The sequence below is a fragment of the Bos mutus genome, chromosome 22 (genome assembly GCF_027580195.1).
Source record: "Bos mutus isolate GX-2022 chromosome 22, NWIPB_WYAK_1.1, whole genome shotgun sequence".
In the NCBI taxonomy this organism is placed as follows: domain Eukaryota; kingdom Metazoa; phylum Chordata; class Mammalia; order Artiodactyla; family Bovidae; genus Bos; species Bos mutus.
Window position 1 is genome coordinate 70,030,326 of NC_091638.1, and position 24,580 is coordinate 70,054,905.

The 24,580-nt window shown below is 39.7% G+C and overlaps 1 protein-coding gene across 1 annotated transcript in view; it reads right to left on the bottom strand.

Annotated features, from left to right (window-relative positions):
- LOC102282260 (organic anion transporter 7) overlaps nucleotides 1–24,580 on the bottom strand; it is a 29,414-nt gene continuing 4,834 nt past the window's right edge. Inside the window, exons 3-10 of the mRNA XM_014477798.2 lie at nucleotides 18,249–18,403; nucleotides 17,979–18,147; nucleotides 15,310–15,433; nucleotides 5,979–6,094; nucleotides 5,092–5,306; nucleotides 1,827–1,935; nucleotides 1,162–1,365; nucleotides 1–155 (exon numbers count right to left, since the gene is read on the bottom strand). Of these exons, the coding sequence (XP_014333284.2) occupies nucleotides 95–155; nucleotides 1,162–1,365; nucleotides 1,827–1,935; nucleotides 5,092–5,306; nucleotides 5,979–6,094; nucleotides 15,310–15,433; nucleotides 17,979–18,147; nucleotides 18,249–18,403 (1,153 nt within the window). The 3' untranslated portion in view covers nucleotides 1–94. The remainder of the gene's footprint in view (nucleotides 156–1,161; nucleotides 1,366–1,826; nucleotides 1,936–5,091; nucleotides 5,307–5,978; nucleotides 6,095–15,309; nucleotides 15,434–17,978; nucleotides 18,148–18,248; nucleotides 18,404–24,580) is intronic.

Consider the following 24,580-nt stretch of genomic DNA (forward strand, 5'->3'; position numbering starts at 1 on the left):
AGTTTGTTTTATTTATTCTTCACATTTTGTTAGTATTTAGGAAAGACACCAATTTTTTCTTCCTCTTTGATTAACAGTTCATTCCTGGAATCCCTTAACACTGTGTCACTTTCATGAAAGTATCTTCCTGCTTTGTTTTTCTTGAGCTTTTTTCCCTAGGACAAATACAAATAAATCAGTAAGCAAACACACAAAAATAAAAAGACATGGAAGAAGCCTATATGCCCTACATGTTTATTTTTTTAGAATAAGCTAATCTTTTGTCCACCAGCTTGGGTGAAAACTGTGACCTCAGCCCTGAGAGTTGGAATGAATCTTGTGAAGAAAAAGACCAACCTCCCAGAGCAAACTTTGGGAAGGCAGTTTCAATAGTTTCTACTTTTACTTTTGGACACCATTGCATTGGTCAAAAGTTTTTGGAAAAGGCAAATGGAACACAGAAAGTCATAGAATCCTTTCCCAGTCATCACTTTATTTTTTTTTTTTCTCTAATTTTATTTTATTTTTAAACTTTACATAATTGTATTAGTTTTGCCAAATATCAAAATGAATCCGCCACAGGTATACATGAATCCCAATATTTACTACTCTTCTTCTCTCTTTTTGTAACATTTCATTTCCAGGGAAAGTCAGATGGTCCAAATCTCACAGGCAACACAGTAGGACTCTTTCCCCCGAGATACACTGCCATCTGTGGGAGGGGAGGGGCTCTGGTCTTCTCCTTGGTCTCCCTCAGGTCTTCAGTGACCTGGGCAGGTCACAGACCTACAGACACCAACAATCTCAGAGAGCTTACTGCCCTCTCTGGGCTGAGGTCTGCCAGGGTCTGAGGGATGAGAATCCCATGTTTGGATCAGTGCATGTTTGTGAAACACCTTTAGGAGTGTGTATGTCACACCAGAGCATCTAATTTTGGCTTCTTCACCACTGAACCTACTGGTGCATACTGATGTTGGTTTGGGTGATCCAGGGAAGCTTGGGAGAGTCTGAGGTCACTGTGGGGAGGGATGAGACTCTAGCTAAACCAAAGGCATGGATCACCTGGAAATAGCTTAGATCTTAGCTTGTTTGGGGGACAGTGTCTCAACTCATGTTTTGCCATCCTCGTCACAGACCCTGAGTGCACAACTCCCCCAAGGGACACTTAGAGGGTTTACTCACTCATTTTCCACATCCTGGATGGAATCAGGCAGAGGCTTATTCCTGGTTTCAGGAAGGAGTGGGACAACAAGACCAGCGAGGATGGGTAAGACTCCGTAGATGATCCAGGGCAGGTGAGGGGAATACACCGTTAGAATCATCAAGAGGGGAGCCAGGGCTGCCCCAGTATTAGCAGCAATTCCCATGATTCCCACAGATGTTACCCTTGGGGTATAAACAATAATACAAGAAAGTCAAGTACAAATCTACAATATAATTTGTGATTTATTATTTTGCTTTGATTATGGGAGATAGCATAGCAGTAGACATATGCTGATGACATATGCTTGCTTTTGAAATTTTCTGTTAATCATAAGCAATTTTTTTCAAATTCAAGTACATTAAGTGCATTAAAAAACAGTTTGATCATTAAAAAAGATACCATTACTCATGCCATCTATCCTTTGTGTGGTTCAGAAGACTATATAAGATGATGCATTTAAGGGCATCACCCAGTGCCCAACAAAGTCTGCTTTAAATAAATTTGCTTATAAATTGCTGGTGTTTTGTAATTATAATTGATTGCTTTGATAACTAACCAATCTTCTTTTCTTCCTTCAATAAATGTCAGTTAACTCAGAAAGGTCTGTTTTGATCCTGAGAGTATCCATGAGATTTCAGTATACCTGAGCACAGTAGGAATCAATTCACTTCCATGGCAAAAATTACTGGCAAATGTGGCAAAAGAAACTCCTGTTGCTAAAGCTGCCAAAGCCATACGCACGGCCTGCATTTCTGGAGAGAGAAAGACCAGTGAGGCTCATGAAATCTGAGCTGAAGCAATTGCATTCCTGTAATTACAAATGAAGAAGATCTGAATGGAGGTGTTTGCAAGTATACATTGCAGAGAAGCTGCACAGGGGTCGAAAATGTGCAGTGTCTAATAGGCTGAGAAATGTGACTTATCTACTTTTTAGGACTCATGATGAATAAAAGGGTCTGGGTTATTTCATCAATTCTCCTTGAATGTCTGAGATTTGCAGAAGAGGAAAAAGAAGGTGAGACCAGCAGGTGTTCTCTGGCACTAATTCTGTTCTGTGTCTCCTCTGGCCTTGAGGTAGAATGTAGAACTCTTGTTGGCAGTTTCTGAGGGGTATGATCATCACTTAAATCTTCATGAATTTGAAACATTGGTGCATATGCAATATTTACAAGGGACTTATATTGCAGAAGAATATAATAAAAGGGCAGGGCTGCTATGTTAATGAACAATTTGAAGAGCAACTAGATTTAGAATAATGTTAGAAAATCAGGAGTAAGGACCTTCACAAAGGAAAGAATGCTAGCCCTCGGGAAACACTGAAGGCAAGGTTCAGTCAGTTTCCACCCAGTTACAGAAAATCTCACAAGAATATTGCAACATTGGAGTGATGTTGATTGTAAGGCAGCAAACTTGCTCTGCTGATGCTGTTCAAGATGAAGAGAGGAGCAAGACTAAAAACAGAGCTACCATATGGCCCAGAAATCCCACTACTGGGCATATATCCTGAGAAAACCACGTGTATACCCATGGTGGATGCATGTTGATGTATGGCAAAACCAATATAATATTTTAAAGTTAAAAAAATAATAATAAAAAAATAAAAATAAAAGCACATCTACTCCAATTTGATTGCAGCACTGTTAACAATAGCTAGAACGTAAAAGCAACCTGAATGTCCATCAGCAGACAAATGAATGGATAAAGAAGAGGTGGTACATATATACAAGGGAATATTATTCAGCCATAAAAAGGAATGAAGTTGGACCCTTTGTAGTGATGTAGCTGATCCTGGAGTCTGTCATACAGAGTGAAGTTAGTCAGAAAGAGAAAAACAAGTACTGTATATTAAAGCATATGTATAGAATCTAGGAGAAGACTCTTGAGAGTCACTTGGACTGCAAGGAGATCCAACCAGTCCATTCTAAAGGAGATCAGCCCTGGGTGTTCTTTGGAAGGAATGATGCTAAAGCTGAAACTCTGGTACTTTGGCCAACTAATGCGAAGAGTTGACACATTGGAAAAGACTCTGATGCTGGGAGGAATTGGGGGCAGGAGGAAAAGGGGACGACAGAGGATGAGATGGCTGGATGCATCACTGACTCGATGGACGTGAGTCTGAGTGAACTCCGGGAATTGGTGATGGACAGGGAGGCCTGGCGTGCTGCAATTCATGGATTCACAAAGAGTCAGACACGACTGAGCGACTGAACTGAACTGATGGAATCTAGGATTAACATATATATATACTACCACATGTAAAATAGCTAGCTAGTGAGAAATTGCTGTATAGCACAGGAAACTCAGCTCAGTGCCCTGTGATGAGGTAGATGGGTGGGATGGGGGTGGGTAGGAGGGAGCTCCAAAAAGCAGGGGATCTCTGTATACACATAGCTGATTCATTTTTTTCATACAGCAGAAACTAACACAACATTGTAAAACAGTTATGTTCCAATAATAATAATAATAAAAAGATGAGGAGTGGAACCTGCTACTCAAGTATCATGTAAAATATGTAACTGCACACTGGGAGTCACGTGAAGCATGGTGACCATCTGGGTTCCCTATTTATTACACATGATTGCTTAATTCAGTGAAATTGATTCTAAGAGAGGCCCTTAACTACGGTGACTTGTTCCTAATGGATATTTCTTCTCTGCCTGAAGATAAGAAATTTTTGTTTTCTTGAGGTCAAGACCACACCCCTAAACCAGAGTTGGAGAATATATATACATTCTGGAGACAGAATCATGGAATAAAATGTCATGGTTCACTGCATGAAGCAGGGCACTCAAAGCTGGTGCTCTGGGACAACCCAGAGGAATAGGGTAGAGAGGGAGGTGGGAGGGGGGTTCTGGAATGGGGATACATGTACACCTGAGGCTGATTCATATCGATGTATGGCAAAAACCATCACAATATTGTCAAGTAAGTATCCTCCAATTAAGATAAATAAGTTAATTAAAAAAAAAGAGAGAGAGAGAGCCTGAAGAGAGGAAGTGACAGTATCGTGTCCTTGCACGAGATGCAGCCACAAGGTCTAGATCCTCCAGGTTGTGGTTGTTTAGTCACTAAGTCGTGTCCAACTCTTTGAGATCTCATGGACAGTAGCTCGCCAGGCTCCATGGGGGTCTCCAGGCAAGAATACTGGAGTAGGTTGCTGTTTCCTTCTCCTGGAGATCTTCCCAACCTAGGGATTGAACCCACGTCTCCTGCATTGCAAGCAGATTCTTTACTGCTGAGCCACCAGGGAAGCTCCTAGACCCTTCATACTTACTATAAAAAGGCAGGGCTTCCCTGGCCATCCAGGGGTTAAGATTCTGCACTTCCACTGCAGGGGGCCAAACAAGCAAGCAAGCAAAGGCCCAAATGAAGCGTGACTGGGCAAAGCCAAGTGATCAAATGCTATCTTAGAGAAACTGCCAGTAATACATGGCATCAATTTCCAGATACTTCTTGGACATGATATCAGAGCCAACCTTGACAGATCTTTGGCTCTTTTTCCAGCAACTTAATAGCAGAATATGTACTAAAAACACCTGGGGCTTCCTAGGTGGCGCTAGTGGTAAAGAACCCGCCTGTCAATGCAGGAGAGGCAAGAAATGCAGGCTCAAACCCTGAAACAGAAAGATGCCCTAGAGGAGGGCATTGCAATCCACTCCAGTATTCTTGCCTAGAGAATCCCATAGACAGAGGATCCTGGTGGGGTACAGTCCATAGGGTCACAAAGAGTCAGACAAGACTGAAGTGACTTAGCATGCACATGTACTAAAACTCCAGATTGGTTTCGGGGAATTGTTAGAACCCAGTCTCCATTTTCTTCTTGCTTGCAATAGGTGTGACCAGTACAATTCATGAGAAATGAGGACGGGGAAGACATTTTCTTTCTTGAATATTTGGCCTTTTCTTACCTTCAGACACACATGTGATGGTTAGAGTGGAGACGGCCAGCAGAAATATGAAAAGCATCTGGGTTATTCGACGGCCCAGGTGATTCAGTGCCAAAAGAGCGGCGTAATTAGCTGGGATGGTGACTATGCCAAAGAGAATCTGGAACATGAAAATATTGCTCCCCAAGTGCTGGAGGTGGAGAGTCAGGCCAAAATGGGTCAGCACATTTGCAAATCTGTGGTGAACAAAGGTGAAAAACACATAAGTTTAGACTATAGGTCCTACAAATTGCAATAATATTGGCCCAGACAGGCAGTGTTGGCGATAAACTATTAAGGAATGGTCTATTTTGTGAAATAATTCCTTGCAAGATTATCACTTTAAAATTATCTAAAATGATTGTATGATGATGGAGGTCACAATTGTTATTACACTTCCGGGGAGAGAGTTTTGCTATAGGGGAGATATGATGGAGCCTTCTAGAATTTTAGCTTTTTTTCTATACCTTGATCTGGGTGATGGCTATCTGTGTATGGAATTGTTCATTGAACAGCATATATTTGTTCATTTTACTATTTGTAGTTTTACTTTAATTAAAATTAGAACAAGTGAAGAAACTTATAGCCAAGATACTCATAGCCAATCATGTGCCATGATTGACATTCTCAGCATCTGCAGTGATGAGCCTGGTAGGGTGGTGTGACAAACAGAACTCCTCATTGTATAATTACTTCCGTGCTTGTCTTTTCATAACCTTTTCACTTTTAGCCAAACATGGCAACCATATTCTTAACTTCCTCATACTTTGTCTCAAATCTGCCCCTCTAGCATGTTATAGATGTTGAAATAACAAATACAATCACATCTCCACTATTTTAACATCCCTCATGTACTGTGTGAAGCCCACCTCACAAAGGACAGGAGACAGATCCTTTTACGCAGGTTGGGTGTGCGGAACAAGTCAAGCACAGAAGGTTTGGTCTCTGCTGCCTCCAGCTCCTCCTGCATGGCGGATCTCAGGACCTTCAACAAAACAAACTGTTCAGTGGTCGCATAATTGTAGGCTTTGTGAGGTTCCCAACAGAGGACCAGGTAGATGACTTCCCTTTGTTTCTACTGGAAAATACAGACACTGAATATGTAATGACAGGTGTACAGTGTTATGAATGGAGAGTTGTGGAGTTAAAGGGAAATTGTGTAGTGACAATGGCATTTTGGCATGACACTCAATTTGCCCACTGGGAATCAAAAGGGGGGTCAAGATTGTAGATTTAGGTCAGGAAGGCACTAATTGAAGAGTTACTTGAATTTAGGTCCAAAGCTTCATTTTTCAAAGTCTGGCAACTGAGCTTGGTTCTCAGTTGGCTGCTCTTGGTAGAAAAAACATTTTTTTCAGGAAGGAGACTAATTCTCCGGACAGGCTTAATTTTGGTCCATGAGTCAGCCTCTTTAAGGGAAATCCTAGCATGTTGCGTCTTCATGAATGAAATGCCTGGCATTAAATCTAAGGACAGAATCAGAGGAGATCTTGGAGTAGTAGATTTTACGCCCAGACTTTATTACCTGGTGTTATACAATGGCTCTGCCACTTGCCAGGTATGTACCTTGAGAAGTTAATTGAATATCTTTTAGCCTCAGTGTCCTTGTCATTCAAAAGAAGAATAAGCAGATGAGTAAATCAGAGAATCAGGATTAGGATATTAGGAGAATAAAAAATAATGCCTTTCTCACAAAGATTTGTAGTCACAAATGTGCATATCAGTTTACATCTAGTACAGCTGAGATCCTTATTAACTTATTAAGTAAAATTTTTAATTTATTAATTGAAATACAGTTGATTTATAATATTACGTTAGTTTTGGGCTTACAGCAAAGTGATCCATATATATATAATGCATATAATCATATGTATAAAAATTTTGAGGTTATTTTTATAATGGGTGTTATAAAACACTTAATATTATTCCCTGTTATAAAGTATACAGTAAACCCTTGCTGACTACCCATTTCATATATATTAGTGTTAGTGTTAGTTGCTCAGTTTGTGTCTGACTCTTTGAAACCCCATAGACTGTAGTCCACCAGGCTCCTCTGCTCATGGGATTCTCTAGGCAAGAATACTGGAGTGGGTTGCCATTCCCTTCTCCAGGAGATCTTCCCGACCCAGAGATCTAACCCGGGTCTCCTGCATTGCAGGCAGATTTTTCACTGCCTGAGTCATCAGGGGAGCCCATATATAATAGTGTGTATTTATTAATTCTATGCTCATAATTTACAGCCCCCCACCTCACCTTTCCCCTTTGGTAACCATAAGTTTGTTTTCTATGTCTGTGAATCTGTTTTCTAAATAGATTCATTTATATTATATATACAATATTGTAATTAGCCTCTAATTAAAATAAATAAATTTAAATTAAAAAAGATAAAAAATGTTTTTTAAAAAAGAATTTATGTATAAGTGATAAGTAGTTTGTCTTTCTCCGAGTTACTTCATTTAGTATGCTATTTTCAGGGTCCATACATGTTGCTGCAAATGACAGTATTTCATTTCTTATGCCAATATTCCATTGTGTGTATACCACATCTTCTTTATTCATTCATAGGCTGTAAGTGTATTAGTCACTAGTTATGTCTGACTCTTCACAATCCCATGGGCTGTACTTCTCTGTCTATGGCATTCTCCAGGCAAGAATACTGGAGTGGGTAGCCATTCCTTTCTCCTGGGGATCTTCCCAACCCAGGGATCAAACCCAGGTCTCCTGCATTGCAGGTAGATTATTTACCGTCTGAGCTACCAGGGAAGCATTCATTGGATACCATTATCATTAACTGTAGTCACCATGCTGTACATTAGATCCCCAGACTTATATCTGAAGGTTTTTACATTTTGACCTGTGTCTCCCCATTTCTCCTTTTCTCCAGCCCCTTGCAACCACTATTCTGTTCTGTGCTTCTAAGAAACTGATTTTTTCTTTTTTTAAGATTGCACATGTAAGTAATATCATAAAATATTTGTCTTGCTTATTTCCCTTAGCATAATACCCTCCAGGTTAATCCATGTTGCTGCAAATGGAAAGATTTCCTTATAATTTTAAAAGTCAGAATAATATTCCATTGCATATGTCTGTGTATCTCACACTTTCTTTACTCATTTAACTTTTGAAGGACATCTAGACTATTTCTAAATTTTGTCTATTGTGAAAACTGCTAAATTAATATGGATGTGCAGATTTCCCTTCAAGATACTGATTTCATTTCCTTTGGATATACACCCAGAAGTAGAATTGCTGGGTCATATGGTAGTTCAATTTTTTAATTTTTTGAGAAACTACCATAGCATTTTCCACAATGGCTGTACCAATTTACATTCCCATCAACAAGTGTGTAAGGATTTCCTTTTTCAACATCCTTGTGAACATTTGTTATCTCTTATCTTTTTGACTGTAGGTGTGAGGTAATACTTCATTGTGCCTTTAGTTTGCATGTCCCTAAATTATGCTGAGCACTTTTTACATACCTATTGGCCATTTGTTTCTTCTTTAGAAAAATGTCTATTCAGATCCTTTGCTCATTTAAAATTGAATTATTTGCTTTTTTGATAAAAGTTAATAGTTTCTTTATATTTTTTGAATATTAACCCCTAATCAGATATATGGTTTGACACTTTTTTAAAATATAAATTTATTTATTTTAATTGGAGGCTAATTACTTTACAATATTGTAGTGGTTTTGCCATACATTAGTTTCTCCCAAGTTGTACATTGCCTTTTCAAACCATCGTTTTCTCAGTTGTGCAGAGGCTCTTTAGTTGATGCAGTCCTACCTTTTTATTTTTGCTTTTGTTGCTTATGCTTTTGGTGTCTTATTCAGGAAACATTGCCAAGACTCATTTCAAGAAGCTTTTTTCCTATTTCCACCCCCACCCCCACCTCCCCACCTCAGGAGTTTTATGCTTTTCAGTTCAGCTCAGTTCAGTCGTTCAGTCTTGTCTGACTCTTCATGACCCCATAAACCACAGCACGCCAGGCCTCCCTGTCCATCACCAACTCTCAGAGTCCACCCAAACCCATGTCCATCGAGTCGGTGATGCCATCCAGCCATCTCATCCTCTGTCATCCCCTTCTCCTCCTGCCCTCAATCTTTCCCAGCATCAGGGTCTTTTCAAATGAGTCAGCTCTTTACATCAGGTGGCCAAAGTACTGGAGTTTCAGCTTCAACATCAGTCCTTCCATTGAACACCCAGGACTGATCTCCTTTAGGATGGACTGATTGGATCTCCTTGCAGTTCAAGGGACTCTCAAGAGTCTTCTCCAACACCACAGTTCAAAAGCATCAATTCCTCAGCGTTCAGCTTTCTTTATTGTCCAACTCTCACATCCATACATGACGACTGGAAAAACCATAGCCTTGACTAGACGGACCTTTGTTGGCAAAGTAATATCTCTGCTTTTTAATATGCTGTCTAGGTTGGTTATAACTTTCCTTCCAAGGAGTAAGTGTCTTTTAATTTCATGGCTGCAATCACCATCTGCAGTGATTTTGGAGCCCAGAAAAAGAAAGGCAGCCACAACAGTTTCCACTGTTTCCCCATCTATTTGCCATGAAGTGATTGGACCAGATGCCATGATCTTAGTTTTCTGAATGTTGAGCTTTAAGCCCACTTTTTTTTTTTTTTCACTCTCCTCTTTCACTTTCACCAAGAGGCTCTTTAGTTCTTCTTCACTTTCTGCCATAAGGGTGGTGTCATCTGCATATCTCAGGTTATTGATATTTCTCCCGGCAATCTTGATGCCAGCTTGTGCTTCTTCCAGCCCAGCGTTTCTCATGATGTACTCTGCATATAAGTTAAATAAGCAGGGTGACAATATACAGCCTTGACGTACTCCTTTTCCTATTTGGAACCGGTTTGTTGTTCCATGTCCAGTTCTAACTCTTGCTTCCTGACCTGCATACAGGTTTCTCAAGAGGTAGGTCAGGTGGTCTGGTATTCCCATCTCTTTCATAATTTTCCACAGTTTATTGTGATCTACACAGTCAAAGGCTTTGGCATAGTCAATAAAGCAGAAATAGATGTTCTTCTGGAACTCTCTTGCTTTTTCGATGATCCAGTGGATGCTGGCAATTTGATCTCTGGTTCCTCTGCCTTTTCTAAATCGAACTTGAACATCTGGAAGTTGATGGTTCACGTATTGCTGAAGCCTGGCTTGGAGAATTTTAAGCATTACTTTACTAGTATGTGAGATGCGTGCAATTGTGTGGTAGTTTGAGCATTCTTTGGCATTGCCTTTCTTTGGATTGGAATGAAAACTGACCTTTTCCAGTCCTGTGGCCACTGATGAGTTTTCCAATTTGCTGGCATATTGAGTGCAACACTTTCACAGCATCATCTTTCAGGATTTGAAATGGCTCAACTGAAATTCCATCACCTCCATTAGCCTTGTTCATAGTGGTGCTTCCTAAGGCCCACTTGACTTCACATTCCAGGATGTCTGGCTCTAGGTGAGTGATCACACCATCATGATTATCTGGGTCATGAAAATCTTTTTTTGTATAGTTCTTCTGTGTATTCTTGCCATCTGTTCTTAATATCTTCTGCTTCTGTTAGGTCCCTCCCATTTCTGTCCTTTATTGAGCCTATCTTTGCATGAAATGTTTCCTTGGTATCTCTAATATGCTTTTAGGATTTACCTTTAAGTCTAATCTATTTGAAGTTAATTTTTGTGAGTTGTGTGAGACTGGGACTCAGTTTTAATCTTTTGCATATGACTATCCAATTGCCCCAATACTGTTTATTGGAGAGATTATTCTTTCCTCATTGTGTGTTCCTTATTAAATTCGTGTTGAACATTTATGTATGGGTTTGTATCTGGGCTCTCTATCTGATCCACCATTCTTTGTGCCTGTTTTTATGCCAGCACCATATTGTTTTGATTATTATAATTTTGTGATATAGTTTGAAATCAGGATGTGTGATACCTCCAGCTTTGTTCTTCTTTTTCAGGATTGCTTTGGCTATTCAGGGTCTTTTGTGGTACCGTACAAGTTTTAGGATAGTTTTTTCCTACTTCAAAGAAAAATGCATTTGAATTTTGATAGAGATTGCTTGGGGAGAGATTGTATATTACTTGGGGGTAGTACGGATCTTTCACAATGTTAATTACTCCAGGCCAATACATGGAATATCTTTCCATTTATTTGTGTCTTCAGTTTCTTTCATTAATATTTATAGTTTTCTGTATACAGAAAAATTTCACCTCCTTGCTTAAATTATTCCTAAATATTTTATTTTATTTTTTTACTGTTGTAAATGGGTTTGCTTTCCTAATTTCTGTTTCATATAGTTGGTTGTTAGTGTATAGAAATATAATTAATTTTTAACATTGATTTTTTATCCTTCAACTTTACTAAATTTGCTTATCAGTTCTAACAGGCTTTTTATATGGAGTCATTAGGATTTTCTATAGTATAAACTTAATACACAGAAACTTCAATTAAATAGAATCAAGAGATTAGAAGGGGGAGCTTCCGTGTCTCGTGATAGTAGTAGAGCCCAATAGGAAGAAGAAAGGCTCCTTTTCTTTCCTGGCAAGGACAAACCAAGTAAGCCACGGACTCTCTGTTAGCTGGAAAGGACCTCCTAACTGCTTTTTCCTCCCTATAAAGGTGTTTTCTTTCCCTTGCCATGCAGGAACTTGCACATGGCTCACCATGGTTGCAAGCCCTGAAATGCAATTCTCTATTGATCCTGAATAAACCCATCTTTACTGGAGAGATACCTAGCAGTCTGTTTGTTTCATGTCAACACTGTACATAAGATCGTATCATCTGCAAGCAGAATTGATTTTACTTCTTCCTTTCTGACCTGGATGGCTTTATTTATTTATTTTTTGCCTAATTATTATGGTGAGGATTTCAAACTATGTTGAACAGAAATGATGAGTGTGGGCATCTTTGTCTTGTTCTTGATCTTAAAGAAAGGCTTTTAACTTGTCACCATTGAGTATGATGTTAGCTATGGGCTCGTCATATATGGCCTTTATTATATTTAGGTACATTGCCTCTATACCTGATTTTTTGAGAATTTTTGTCATGAAAGGATATTTAATTCTGTGGAATTTTGATCACAACAGTGACTGGGGTTCCTGGGAAAGGTCTCACCACAGTGACAGTGCCAGCCTTGGAGAAGAAACACAGTATCTAGGACTCCAAGTATCTCTGACATCTGATCAGCATAGGTGAAGCCTATCTGAGTCCTCAGAAGCAAAGTCTGTAAAAGTCCATAAGGGTTGAGACTTGCAGAAGTATCCTGCTCTCCATTTCCTCATAGGGTAAGATCCCTGCATGGGGACTCCTCCTGTCACCAAGCTACTCTGGATTGGAGCACAGGATGATGCAGGTAAAATGTTTCCTGCACTTCTTCTATGCAGATATCCCTTTGACTTTTGTGTTTCTGCTCTTTTGTCCTTGTAGTCCAGCCTTTTTCCAGAGCTGTTATCGTCAGTTGGTAGTTGTTTATTTTGGGCTTCCCTGGTGTCTCAGTGTAAAGAATCTGCCTGTCAGTGCAGGGGATGTGGGTCAGGAAGATCCCCTGGAGAAGGAAATGGCAACCCACTCCAGTGTTCTTTCCTGGGAAATCCTACAGACAGACAGAGGGGCCTGGTGGGCTATAGTCCATGGGGTTGCAAAAGAGTTGTACACAACTTAGTGGCTAAACAACAACAAGCTGTTTAATTATTGTTTTTATTGTTTTTAAGGGAGAGACAAGTGTTGGCCCATCCTAGCCCTTCATTCTGCTGATGATACTCTGCTGCTAGATATTTAAAGTCACATCTATTATTCCAATTTTCACTGGAGTGAAAAACAAAGATTTTGCTTTCCGTCTTTCTGCAAACTTAAAATTGTACCTAAGTTGTATGTGTTTTGGGGAAAAGAAATGTGTTATATACTGGGCTCTCAGACATTCAAGACTGGAATAATCAATAATGCATATATGTGAAATATAGAAAAATGGTACAGATAAACTTATTTGCAGGGCAGGAATACAGACGCAGATGTACAAGACAGACACATGTACTCAGTAGAGTAAGGGGAGGGTGAATGAATTGGGAGATTAGGATTGATATATATACACTACCATGTATAAAATAGATAGCTGCATGGCACAGGGTGCCTGTGATGATCTAGATGGGTGGGAAGGATGGAAGGTGGGAGCGAGGTCCAAGAGGGAGGGTATATACATGTACATATAGCTGGTTCACTTCATTGTACAGCAGAAACTAACACAACATTGTAAAACAATTATGCTCCTGTTAAAAGATAAAATGATATTTGAGTGGATATAAGTGGAACAAATTTAAGTTATGATTGAAATGGGTGTGTCAGGCAATTCATCAGATGAAGGTAAAACAAGATTAACATCACAAATTTCTAAATTATTTTTACAAAATAAAAAAAATCAAATTAAACAATATTGAGTAGTCATTCATGCAGTGAATCCATTTTGTAAACCAAGTTTCAGTTGTTCTTCTTGTGCAAAACTCTCTTTCTTCCCCTGGCACTGAGGTGATCGTCAGCTGCCTTTCACTTTGATAATGCTTTATTCTTGTCTTACTTACTGCTTGTATCACTTGTTTTTGTTATGTGCCTGGCCCTTGTAAGATCAAATCTTTCATTCTCTGTACTGGGCCAAACTGCTGGCAAATGTTAGATTTGGGCTTGACTATAAAGATAGTTCCTCAGAAATAAGTTAGTACAATTTAATTTTGTATGAGATAGGGTTATATCAATGCAGTTTTAAAAGAACCATAGGTCAATACCAATTTAGAGGTTTTCTTTTTTATTTCAGAAGCATGTATCAACATATTCTCCATCATGTCAAGGACCCTCAGGGGTATTATCCCCATGTAATGGCTTCATTATGGGAGAAACTTTGATTTCTTCCCAGGTGGCTCAGTGGTAAGGAACCCAGCTGCTAATGCAGGAGATGTAAGAGACACACCTTCAATCCCTGGGTCAGGAAGATCCCCTGGAGAAGGAAATGGCAACCCACTCTGGTATTCTTGCCAGGAATATCTCATGGACAGAGGAACCTGACAGGCTGCAGTCCATGGAGTTGCAAAAAGTCAGACACAACTGAGCATGCTTTGATTCCTTTCCCCCATCTTCAATTGAATCTTAACTCTCAGAAGCATTTTGCTTCTCCTTATTCAAATCTCTTTTAAAAAGAGCCTCTGCTTTCTTTTGGGAGTATAAAACTTTTCATTAGATATGTCATTGAATATGCTTCTAAAAATATTGCATTTCTTTTCCTGAACCAGCTAATTATTTTTTTTTTCCAATAAAATGAAGGTAGACTCTTTTTTTCAGGGTCTTCAGTAGAAATCTTTCTATCCCCTATCATTGCAAACATTTAGATTTAAAAATATCTGTTACTTTCCCCCTCATATCTATATGAAAGATTCTAGAAGGCTGGAATCCTGGCTTATTCTGTTATTCATGACCAAGTAACATGTCTCACACACTGTAATCTTTTGATAAATATTTTATGTATGTGCATGATATGATGAATGAGTCACTTAATGGTCCACAATGTTTTACCTACCTAGGAAGAAAAATAAAAAAGAAAATCACTTCTTTGAGACATACCTCTTCAGTTTTACCCTTGGGATGTGTGGTAAGCTGACTGTCACTTTCACAAAACAGAGATTTGTATTGTTCACTGTCATATTTCCAGGGATAGAACCAAACTTGCCATAGGTAAGCATCAGTAGATTGCATGGATCAAAGTGTTTGTGAGTGAATGAACAGAAATATGAAGTTCCGTATGCTCTATTCTGCACAGTCATGGAACCTTCCTTCTGGTCTTGTTGCCCTGAAAAAAGGCTATCAGAACATTGAACTGGAAAGAAAAAATTAGTTTTGGTTACTTTCTCTTACCAAGTTAATGTGTGACCAATGCTCAGTCTTTCCGGTTGTTAATAATTAGTGATCTTGTCCTCTGTTAAGTAAAATATCTGTGTCTACTTTTAGTAGCAACGTGTTCTCTGCCAATGCCAACACAAACAATGTTGATACTTGTTGAGAAACAGGACAGTGAGGTAAGAAGCCTCATAACCACCACTGTGATCTTGCTTTCCCTTCCTCTTATGGATAAGAATGATATATATGACATATAAATAATATAAAGAATAATATATATGTTTTTCTTGCATTTTGTAACTAACTCCCAGCCTCCTCACCTCCATGGTTAGGATATCTCCAGCATTCTTCCTTCCATTTCTGTGGGCTGCTTTTTGAAGTTCTTTTAAGCCCTTTTTGGGTTTGTCTATAGTAATCAACCACCGAGCAGATTCTATCAACCACCTAAAATAAAAGAGTAGGACAAAAGTGTAGTCAACTCTCACTTGTCCTTTTTGCACATAGCCTTTTTCCAGAGATGCCTTTCCCCTCCAGTCTGATGCCTACCACTTGTTGGATTATACCAAAATTTATAAACTTACATTCTCTTGTGCCATAACTAGGGAAAAATGAGATGACCTCTCTGTGTGGTTTACCTTCACTATGGAGATTGCAGGCTGGAGTCATATTGACTCCCTTCTCAACCAGAGGCAAATTTACCAGGGAGCTCATGAAGCTGAAACATGAGGGATCCTTACTTGTACAGGCCTTTGCCAAGGTTCTTGTAAGGGCATAAGAAATGTCTCTTCATAATGTGTCATTTTTCTAAAATAAGGGCCCTTAAGTGATTTATATATGCCAAAGGCTCACACAGATTGGAATCACTCCTGCTCCTACCAGTTATGATGGAATCTGGCTACATAAGCGAGTTACTTATAGCTGCCTTGATTTTATCATCTGTGTAGCAAGGAGGCAGTCCCACATACTCTGCAGAACTGCCATGAGGGTGTAGTGACACAATGGATGAGCCTGACAGAGACTACAGCCTCCAGTCTAAATGAACTCACCTCATTATATTATTAATATATCTGTAATCATTTCTCTGAGGGAGAGTCATTTTCAGACAATAATCTTCTTCTGAACAGCCTTCTTAGGTTATTGTATATTGTTACCCTGCTTATTTAACTTATATGCAGGGTACATCATGAGAAACACTGGGCTGGAGGAAGCACAAGCTGGAATCAAGACTGCCAGGAGAAATATCAGTAACCTCAGATATGCAGATGACACCACCCTTATGGCAGAAAGTGAAGAAGAACTAAAGAACCTCTTGATGAAAGTGAAAGAGGAGAGTGAAAAAGTTGGCTTAAAGCTCAGCATTCAGAAAACTAAGATGATGTCATCCAGTCCCAAATAGGGACTTCATGGCAAATAGATGGGGAAACAGTGAAAACAGTGGCTGCCGTTATTTTTGGGAGCTCCAAAATCACTGCAGAGGTGACTGCAGCCTTGAAATTAAAAGAGACTTACTCCTTGGAAGGAAAGTTATGACCAAACTAGACAGCATATTAAAAAGCAGAGAGATTACTTTGCCAAAAAGGTCCATCTAGTCAAGGCTATGGTTTTTCCAGTGGTCATGTATGGATGTGAGAGTTGGACTATAAAGAAAGCTGAATGCCAAAGAATTGATGCTTTTGAACTGTGGTGTTGGAGAAGACTCTTGAGAGTCCCTTGTATTGCAAGGAGGTCCAACCAGCTCATCCTAAAGGAGATCAGTCCTGGGTGTTCAATGGAAGGACTGATGTTGAAGCTGAAACTCCAAAACTTTGGTCACCTGATGCAAAGAGCTGACTCATTTGAAAAGACCCTGATGCTGGGAAAGATTGAGGGTGGGAGGAGAAGGGGACAACAGAGGATGAGATGGTTGGATAGCATCACCAACTCAATGGACAGACTCCAGGAGTTGGTGATGGACATGGAGGCCTGGCGTGCTGTGATCTTTGGGGTGTGAAAAGTCGGACATGACTGAGTGACTGAACTGAAGTGAACTGATCCAATCTGACTTAATTTAAACTAGAGGAACCACGCTGCTTTTTCTTTACTAAGTTGTGAAGGTGAATTTGCTTCCCATTCCTCTCTCCAATATCAGTTAAAAAAATGAAAAATGTCCATATCTTCTGTATCACATAATTTTTTTGCAAAGCCATACCTATAATCACAGATTGTAATGGAGGCTAGCTCACCTTCAGATGTTTTTCTCTGTAGGGATAATATTTTTGTATCAATTCTGTTTGCATCATACTCGTTAAGTCTTTTTAGTAAGGATGGAAAGACCTCAAAAGACTCAGAATTCCCAGAAGATTCTTTGCTGTCCTCTGTCTTTAGGGTTGCTGGTTTTAGCATGTAAAAATAGTGCGCCTAGTTAAATTTGGACTTCAAGTAAAAAAGGTAAATTTTTAATTAGAACTATGCCCCATGCAATATTTTAGATAAAAAATTATTTGTTGCTTGTTTGAAATTTGAATACAATGGGATTTATTGTGTTTTATTCAGTAGCAAACAAAAATACAAAACCCAGCTAGAAATTTCATATAAATCATGAAAAATTTTCAGTATAATTATGTATCTTACAATATTTGGGATATAATTTCACAAAAATATTAGCTGGTTATCTTAAATTCAAATTTCATTGAATGTCTTTAATTTTATCTGGCAACTCTACCTGTTTTGCTTCTCAAATGTACATGGGGTACATATAAGGAGAGTACATACTCAGGTATGAAGTGAAGTGAAAGTCACCCAGTCATGTCTGACTCTTTCCGACCCCATGGACTGTAGCCTACTAGGCTCTTGTCCATGGAATTTTTGAGGCACGAATACTGGAATGGGTTGCCATTTCCTTCTTCAATACTCAGGGATAGACCAGGACCAAACAGAATTCTTGTATTTGATTCCATGTACATTCTCACCCCAGACTCTCACAAGACAAAGGAGGAAAGAAGGTTCATACCTTGAGGCCAGAAACAAAACAAAGAGTGGTGCAGACATCACTAGCTGGAGAGTGTGCCAGTCTCGAATGGCAAAAGCCAGGCCTCCAAGGATTGTCTGTCCCAGACTAGTGGCAGCCATCAACAGTGTTGTTGCCATAGCTTGGAATCGGGGCTCTGTCCATTCCAGTGCTGAAAGAAAACACAAGCGGAAATTTTATTTAAATAAACATGGAATTTCAAGGTCAGAGTTAAGACTTGGAAAACACTGAAGATACAAAGCATTGACTTACTGAGCAAAACATTATTTGTCAGGAGACATGTAGCAGACATTCCAGCCAAGAAACGTAGTGAGCAGTAAATGAGGAAATTGGGGGCAATGACTGTAAAGGTATCAACAATGGCAAGCTGGAGGAAACACAACCTGATTATAAACTTCCTCCCAAACCTGAGAAAGAAAGCACCAAATTAGGCTATAGGAACAATAACAACCTCTTGTAAAAACTAGCAAAAAGAAAGCACTTTGAATCCTTAGAAAGTGAAAGTGAAGTCGCTCAGTCGTCCGACTCTTTGCGACCCCATGGAGTGTAGCCCACCAGGTTCCTCCGTCCATGGGATTCTCCAGGCAAGAGTACTGGAGTGGATTGCCCTCCAGGGGATCTTCCCAACCCAGGGATCAAACCCAGGTCTCCCTTATTGCAGGCAGATGCAATGAATCCTTAAAGCATCAACAATAAATGGCAGATCTGAGAAGCAAACTTCCCGTGTGTAAACAGAAACTGAATGTATCAAAGCCTCTTCTCTCTTCTGTTACTAGTATTGGGTTGACACCAATTTAAACCATATAGGCAGGTTGCAAATTTTGGAATTTTAAAATATTATAACTATCCCTTCTACTAACACATGCCTTTAGCATGGGGATTCTGTATAAAACCTACACTCAGGGAATCTAAAGTTGTACTTGCTAATTTAGGCTCACACAGTTTACAACAGAACTTATTTGAAAACAACGCCTGTGGAATAAATCCATCACAGTGGCTGATGGGTTGCATACGAGACCCTCCTTGCTGACTTTGGGTTTGTTGGCTTTGGGCAACAGGTTTCCTTCTAAAACAATATAGAAGACAGTCATGACAGAAGCAGAGGGACTTAGAAAATGCTGAGAGGAATTTGATAAGATGGAGAAGGAAGAAACACAGAAACAAATATTTTAAAAGAGGGATTTAAAGAGGCAGCCCCCCAAGTCCCAGGCAGCAGGGCAGCCACCTTGATCCCTGCAGCTGCTCATGCCAGCTCCCAGAGCCACTATAGTACTGCGTTAGGATGAACACAACAGAGAAGGGATGAAAATTTGGGCTGCTACTGGGCAGAACTGTGAATGCCTGCATGGGAGGTACCTAAGTTCACTGTGATCACACAGGCCCCACTTGCTATAGGACTAACTTCCTTTGGCACAAAGCTTGCACTTAAGGGCAATGGAGCCTTATGGAATCTGACCCTTAGGGCTTCTATTCCAACAACTGGGGATCAGATCCCACCCTTGACAGGGCTATGACGGTCACGGAGCAAAGAGGAGGATCTACCCAACATTCAGTGCAGGCTGTGAACCTTGCAACATCAATTACACCTCCTATCAAGGGCAAAATGACCAGCACACTCTGAGGAAAGATGTGGTAGGCATCCGTACCCAAAACAGCCCTTGCACCAATAATATTAGAGGGCTGCTACCAATGCAGCCTTCACTTGGTGGAGCTTCCTGGAGACTACACTCCTGGACCTTCCTCACAGCTGGAATTGGCACACCCCACCCAGCTGGTACCTGCTCACTCCACCGCAAGTGAAGGTCTTTCTCCAACAAACCTAGTCTATAAAGTTTGGAAGAGGTAATTGTTCTGTGAAATGTGCATATATCAATACAACACTATAAGAAACATAAAAGATCAAGGAAACAGGACACCAACAAAGAAACAGAATAGTTTTGCAGCAACTGACCTCTAATAAGTGGATGTCTTTGAACTGCTTCATGAAGAATTCAAGAAAACTGTCTTAAGGAAACTCAATGAGCTACAAGAGAATGCAGGTTGGGAATTCAATGACATTAAGAAAATAATACATGAACAAAATAAGAAGTTGAACAGAGAGCTAGAAATGATAAATATGAACCAAATTCTACAGCTGAAGAATACAATAAGTGAAACAATATACAGAGCACCAACAAAAGATGTATAAAATGGAGGAAAAATCTATGAACTCAAGGACAAGTCATTTGAAAATTTCCAATCAGAGAAGAACAAAGAAAAAATATTAAAGAGAGTACAGAATGTCTGTTGGATTATGAACACCAACAAATAAAACACTATTCTCATTGTGGAAGTCCCAAAAGAAGAAGAGAAACAGAAAGACAAATTAAGAGAAGGGCAAAATAAGAGACTGAGCAAATATTAACAATCTGAAGGCAGAAATAGACAATAGTGAAATAATAGCAGGGGACTTCAATACCACTTTCAACAGTGGAAAATGGAAATGGAAAATCAATAGGAAATAATGATTTGAACTATATTTTTTTTCTGCCAGTCTATCCCTCCCTTCCACACTTCCCCACTGGAAACCATAAGTTCACTCTCTAAGTCAATGTTTAGTGAATAAGTTCATTTGTATCATTTTTTTTTAAAAGATGTTCAGTTCAGTTTAGTCGCTCAGTCTTGTCTGAGTCTTTGCAACCCCCATGAATCGCAGCACGCCAGGCCTCTCTGTCCATCACCAACTCCCAGAGTTCACCCAAACTCTTGTGCATCGAATTGGTGATGCCATCCAGGCATCTCATCCTCTGTCATCCCCTTCTCCACCTGCCCCCAATCCCTTCCAGCATCAGGGTCTTTTCCAATGAGTCAACTCTTCACATGAGATGGCCAAAGTATTGGAGGTTCACCCTCAGCATCAGTCCTTCAAATGAACACCCAGGACTGATCTCCTTTAGGATGGACTGGTTGGATCTCCTTGCAGTCCAAGGGACTCTCAAGAGTCTTCTCCAACACCACAGTTCAAAAGCATCAATTCTTCAGTGCTCAGCTTTCTTCACAGTCCAACTCTCACATCCATACATGACTACTGGAAAAAACAGAGCCTTGACTAGACGGACCTTTGTTGGCAAAGTAATATCTCTGCTTTTTAATATGCTATCTAAGTTGGTCATAACTTTCCTTCCAAGGAGTAAGTGTCTTTTAATTTCATGGCTGCAATCACCATCTGCAGTGATTTTGGAGCCCCCCAAAATAAAGTCTGACACTGTTTCCACTGTTTCCCCATCTATTTGCCTTGAAGTGATTGGACCGATGCCATGATCTTAGTTTTCTGAATGTTGAACTTTAAGCCCACTTTTTCACTCCCCTCTTTCACTTTCATCAAGGGGCCCTTTAGTTCTTTTTCACTTTCTGCCATTAGGGTGGTGTCATCTGCATATCTAAGGTTATTGATATTTCTCCTGGCAATATTGATTTTAGCTTGTGCTTCCTGCAGCCCAGCATGTCTCATGATGTACTCTGCATAAAAGTTAAACAAGCAGGGTGACAATATACAGCCTTGAGGAACTCCTTTTCCTACTTGGAACCAGTCTATTGTTCCATGTCCAGTTCTAACTGTTGCTTCCTGACCTGCATATAGGTTTCTCAAGAGGCAGGTCAGGTGGTCTGGTATGCCCATCTCTTGAAGAATTTTCCACAGTTTATTGTGATCCACACAGTCAAAGGTTTTGTCATAGTCTATAAAGCAGAGGGTTCAGGGTGGGGAACACATGTATACCTGTGGCAGATTCATTTTGATATTTGGCAAAACTAATACAATATTGTAAAGTTTAAAAATAAAATAAAATTTTAAAAAAAGAGAGAACTCAAATTAGCACCCCAACTTTACACCTCAAGGAACTAGGAAACTAAACCTAAAGCTAGCAGAGGAAGGAAATACAAAGATCAGAGCAGAGATAAATAAAATAGAGATTAGAAAATATAAAATATCAATGAAGCAGAGTTTTTTTTAAATTAACAAAATTGACAAACTATTAGCTAGACTGACAAAAAACTAGACTTCTTCATTGAGAAGACTTAAACGAATAAAATCAGAAATGAGAGGAAACATTAAAACTGATACCACAGAAATATGAAGGATTATAAGCAAGTACTACAAATAATTACAGATAAGGCAATGGCACCCCACTCCAGTACTCTTGCCTGGAAAATCCCATGGACGGAGGAGCCTGGAAGGCTGCAGTCCATGGAGTCGCTAAGAGTCGGGCACGACTGAGTGACTTCACTTTCACTTTTCACTTTCATGCATTGGAAAAGGAAATGGCAACCCACTCCAGTGTTCTTGCCTGGAGAATCCCAGGGACGGGGGAGCCTGGTGGGCTGCTGTCTATGGGGTCACACGGAGTCGGACATGACTGAAGCGACCTAGCAGCAGTGCAAATAATTATATGCTAACAAATTGGATGGCCTTTAAGGAATGGATAAATTCCAGAAACATACAACCTCCTAAGAACCAATCACGAAGCAACAAAATATTAGCAAGCTTAATTTAATGATACACTTAAAGAATCATACACCCTGATAAAGTGAGAGGGACTAAAGAGCCTCTTGATGAAAGTGAAAGAGGAAAGTGAAAAAACTGGCTTAAAATTGAACATTCAAAAAACTAAGATCATGTATCTAGTCCCATCACTTCATGACAAATAGATAGGGAAACAATGGAAACAGTGGCAGACTTTATTTTCTTGAGCTCTGAAATCACTGCAGATGGTGATTGTAGCCATGAAATCAAAAGATGCTTGCTCCTTGGAAGAAAAGCTATGACAAACCTAGACAGCATATTAAAAAGCAGAAACATTACTTTGCTGACAAATGTCCATCTAGTCAAAGCTATGGTTTTTCCAGTAGTATGGATGTGAGAGCTGGACCATAAAGAAAGCTGAGCACCTAAGAATTGATGCTTTTGAACTGTGGTACTGGAGAAGATCTTGAGAATCCCTTGGACAGTGAGGATATCAAACCTGTCAATCTTAAAGGAAGTCAGTCCTGAATATTCATTGGAAGGACTGATGCTGAAGCAGAAGCTCCAATACTTTGGCCACCTGATGTGAAGAACTGATTCGTTGGAAAAGACCCTGGTGCTGGGAAAGATTGAAGGCAGGAGGAGAAGGGGATGCAGAAGATGAGATGGTTGGATGCCATCACTAACTCAATGGACATGAGTTTGAGCAAGCTCTGGGAGTTGGCGATGGACAGGTAAGCCTGGCATGCTGCAGTCCATGGGGTTGCAAACAGCTGGACACAACTGAGTAACTGAAGTGATAAAGTGGAAAGTGGGATTTATCCCTGGGATGCAAGAATAGTTCAACATACACAATCATTAATGTGATACATCACGTTAACAGAAAGAAGGATAAAAATAGTATGACCAATTCAATAGATACAGATAATGTAGTTCATATTGTATGCATATGTCAAAACATCATGTTGTATACTTTAAATATATATAGTTGTATCTGTCAATTATAACTCAATAAGAATATTGATCTCTGCATTTTCTCATGACATTTTCACAGATGCCTGGGTTACAGGTTTGTTGAAAGTGAATACTCTGATTCTGAACTGTTTTCTAATTTACATTTATTATGATATATTCCAATTTCATAGGGGCTTCCCTAAAGCTCAGTTGGTAAAGAATCCGCCTACAATGCAGGAGACCCCAGTTTGATTCCTGGGTCTGGAAGATCCTCTGGAGAAGGGATAGGCTTCAGTATTCTTGGGCTCCCCTTGTGGCTCAGCTGGTAAAGAATCTGCCTGCAATGTGGGAGACCTGGGTTAGACCCCTGGGTTGGGAAGATCCTCTGGAGAAGGGAAATGCTACCCACTCCAGTATTCTGGCCTGGAGAATTCCATGGGCTCTATAGTCTATGGGGTCGCAAGAGTCAGACACGACTGAGCTTCACTAATTCCAATTTCATAGTTTTTAGCTGAGCAAAAGTTACCATTATGCAGATGGATGATAAGACTCTCCTCAGTTCTCCAATATGTCTGTGGGAGACATACTTCAGTGGTGGCAATGATTGTCTACTTCAGAAGTATTGTCACAGGACTTAAAGATGTTGAAATAGCAGTTACTGGATTAATTGTATGGTTGTCAAATTTATCTTTAGAGAACTGCTTTTGCAAAAATTAAAATCAAAATTATGGCATACTTTTTCAATAGACCACCAATGACACATTGCTGTGTGCCCATATGTTTAGTTTAATAGGATTTATACCCATCACACATGGGCAGCTATGATGTGATGACCATTCTCTGAGCATCCATAACCATTCAGCTAACAGAGCTTAGGAATAAATCAATACAATACTCATGGCAAAGGCTAAAAACACGTTTAGCCATATGATGTCTGCAAAGAAGTGGAATCCCATGTCATGGAACATCTTCTTTCTGTTCCCATAGATAGCTGTTAATTTCCAAATTAATATGTTATGGCATTCCCTCTCTAAATTCTGTCCAGAAATGCTTCCAGGTCTGATGGAGATGTTGCTTCTGTATCTTGTATGCAGAACTTAGTGTTGACAAAATGGCACTTATCACACTG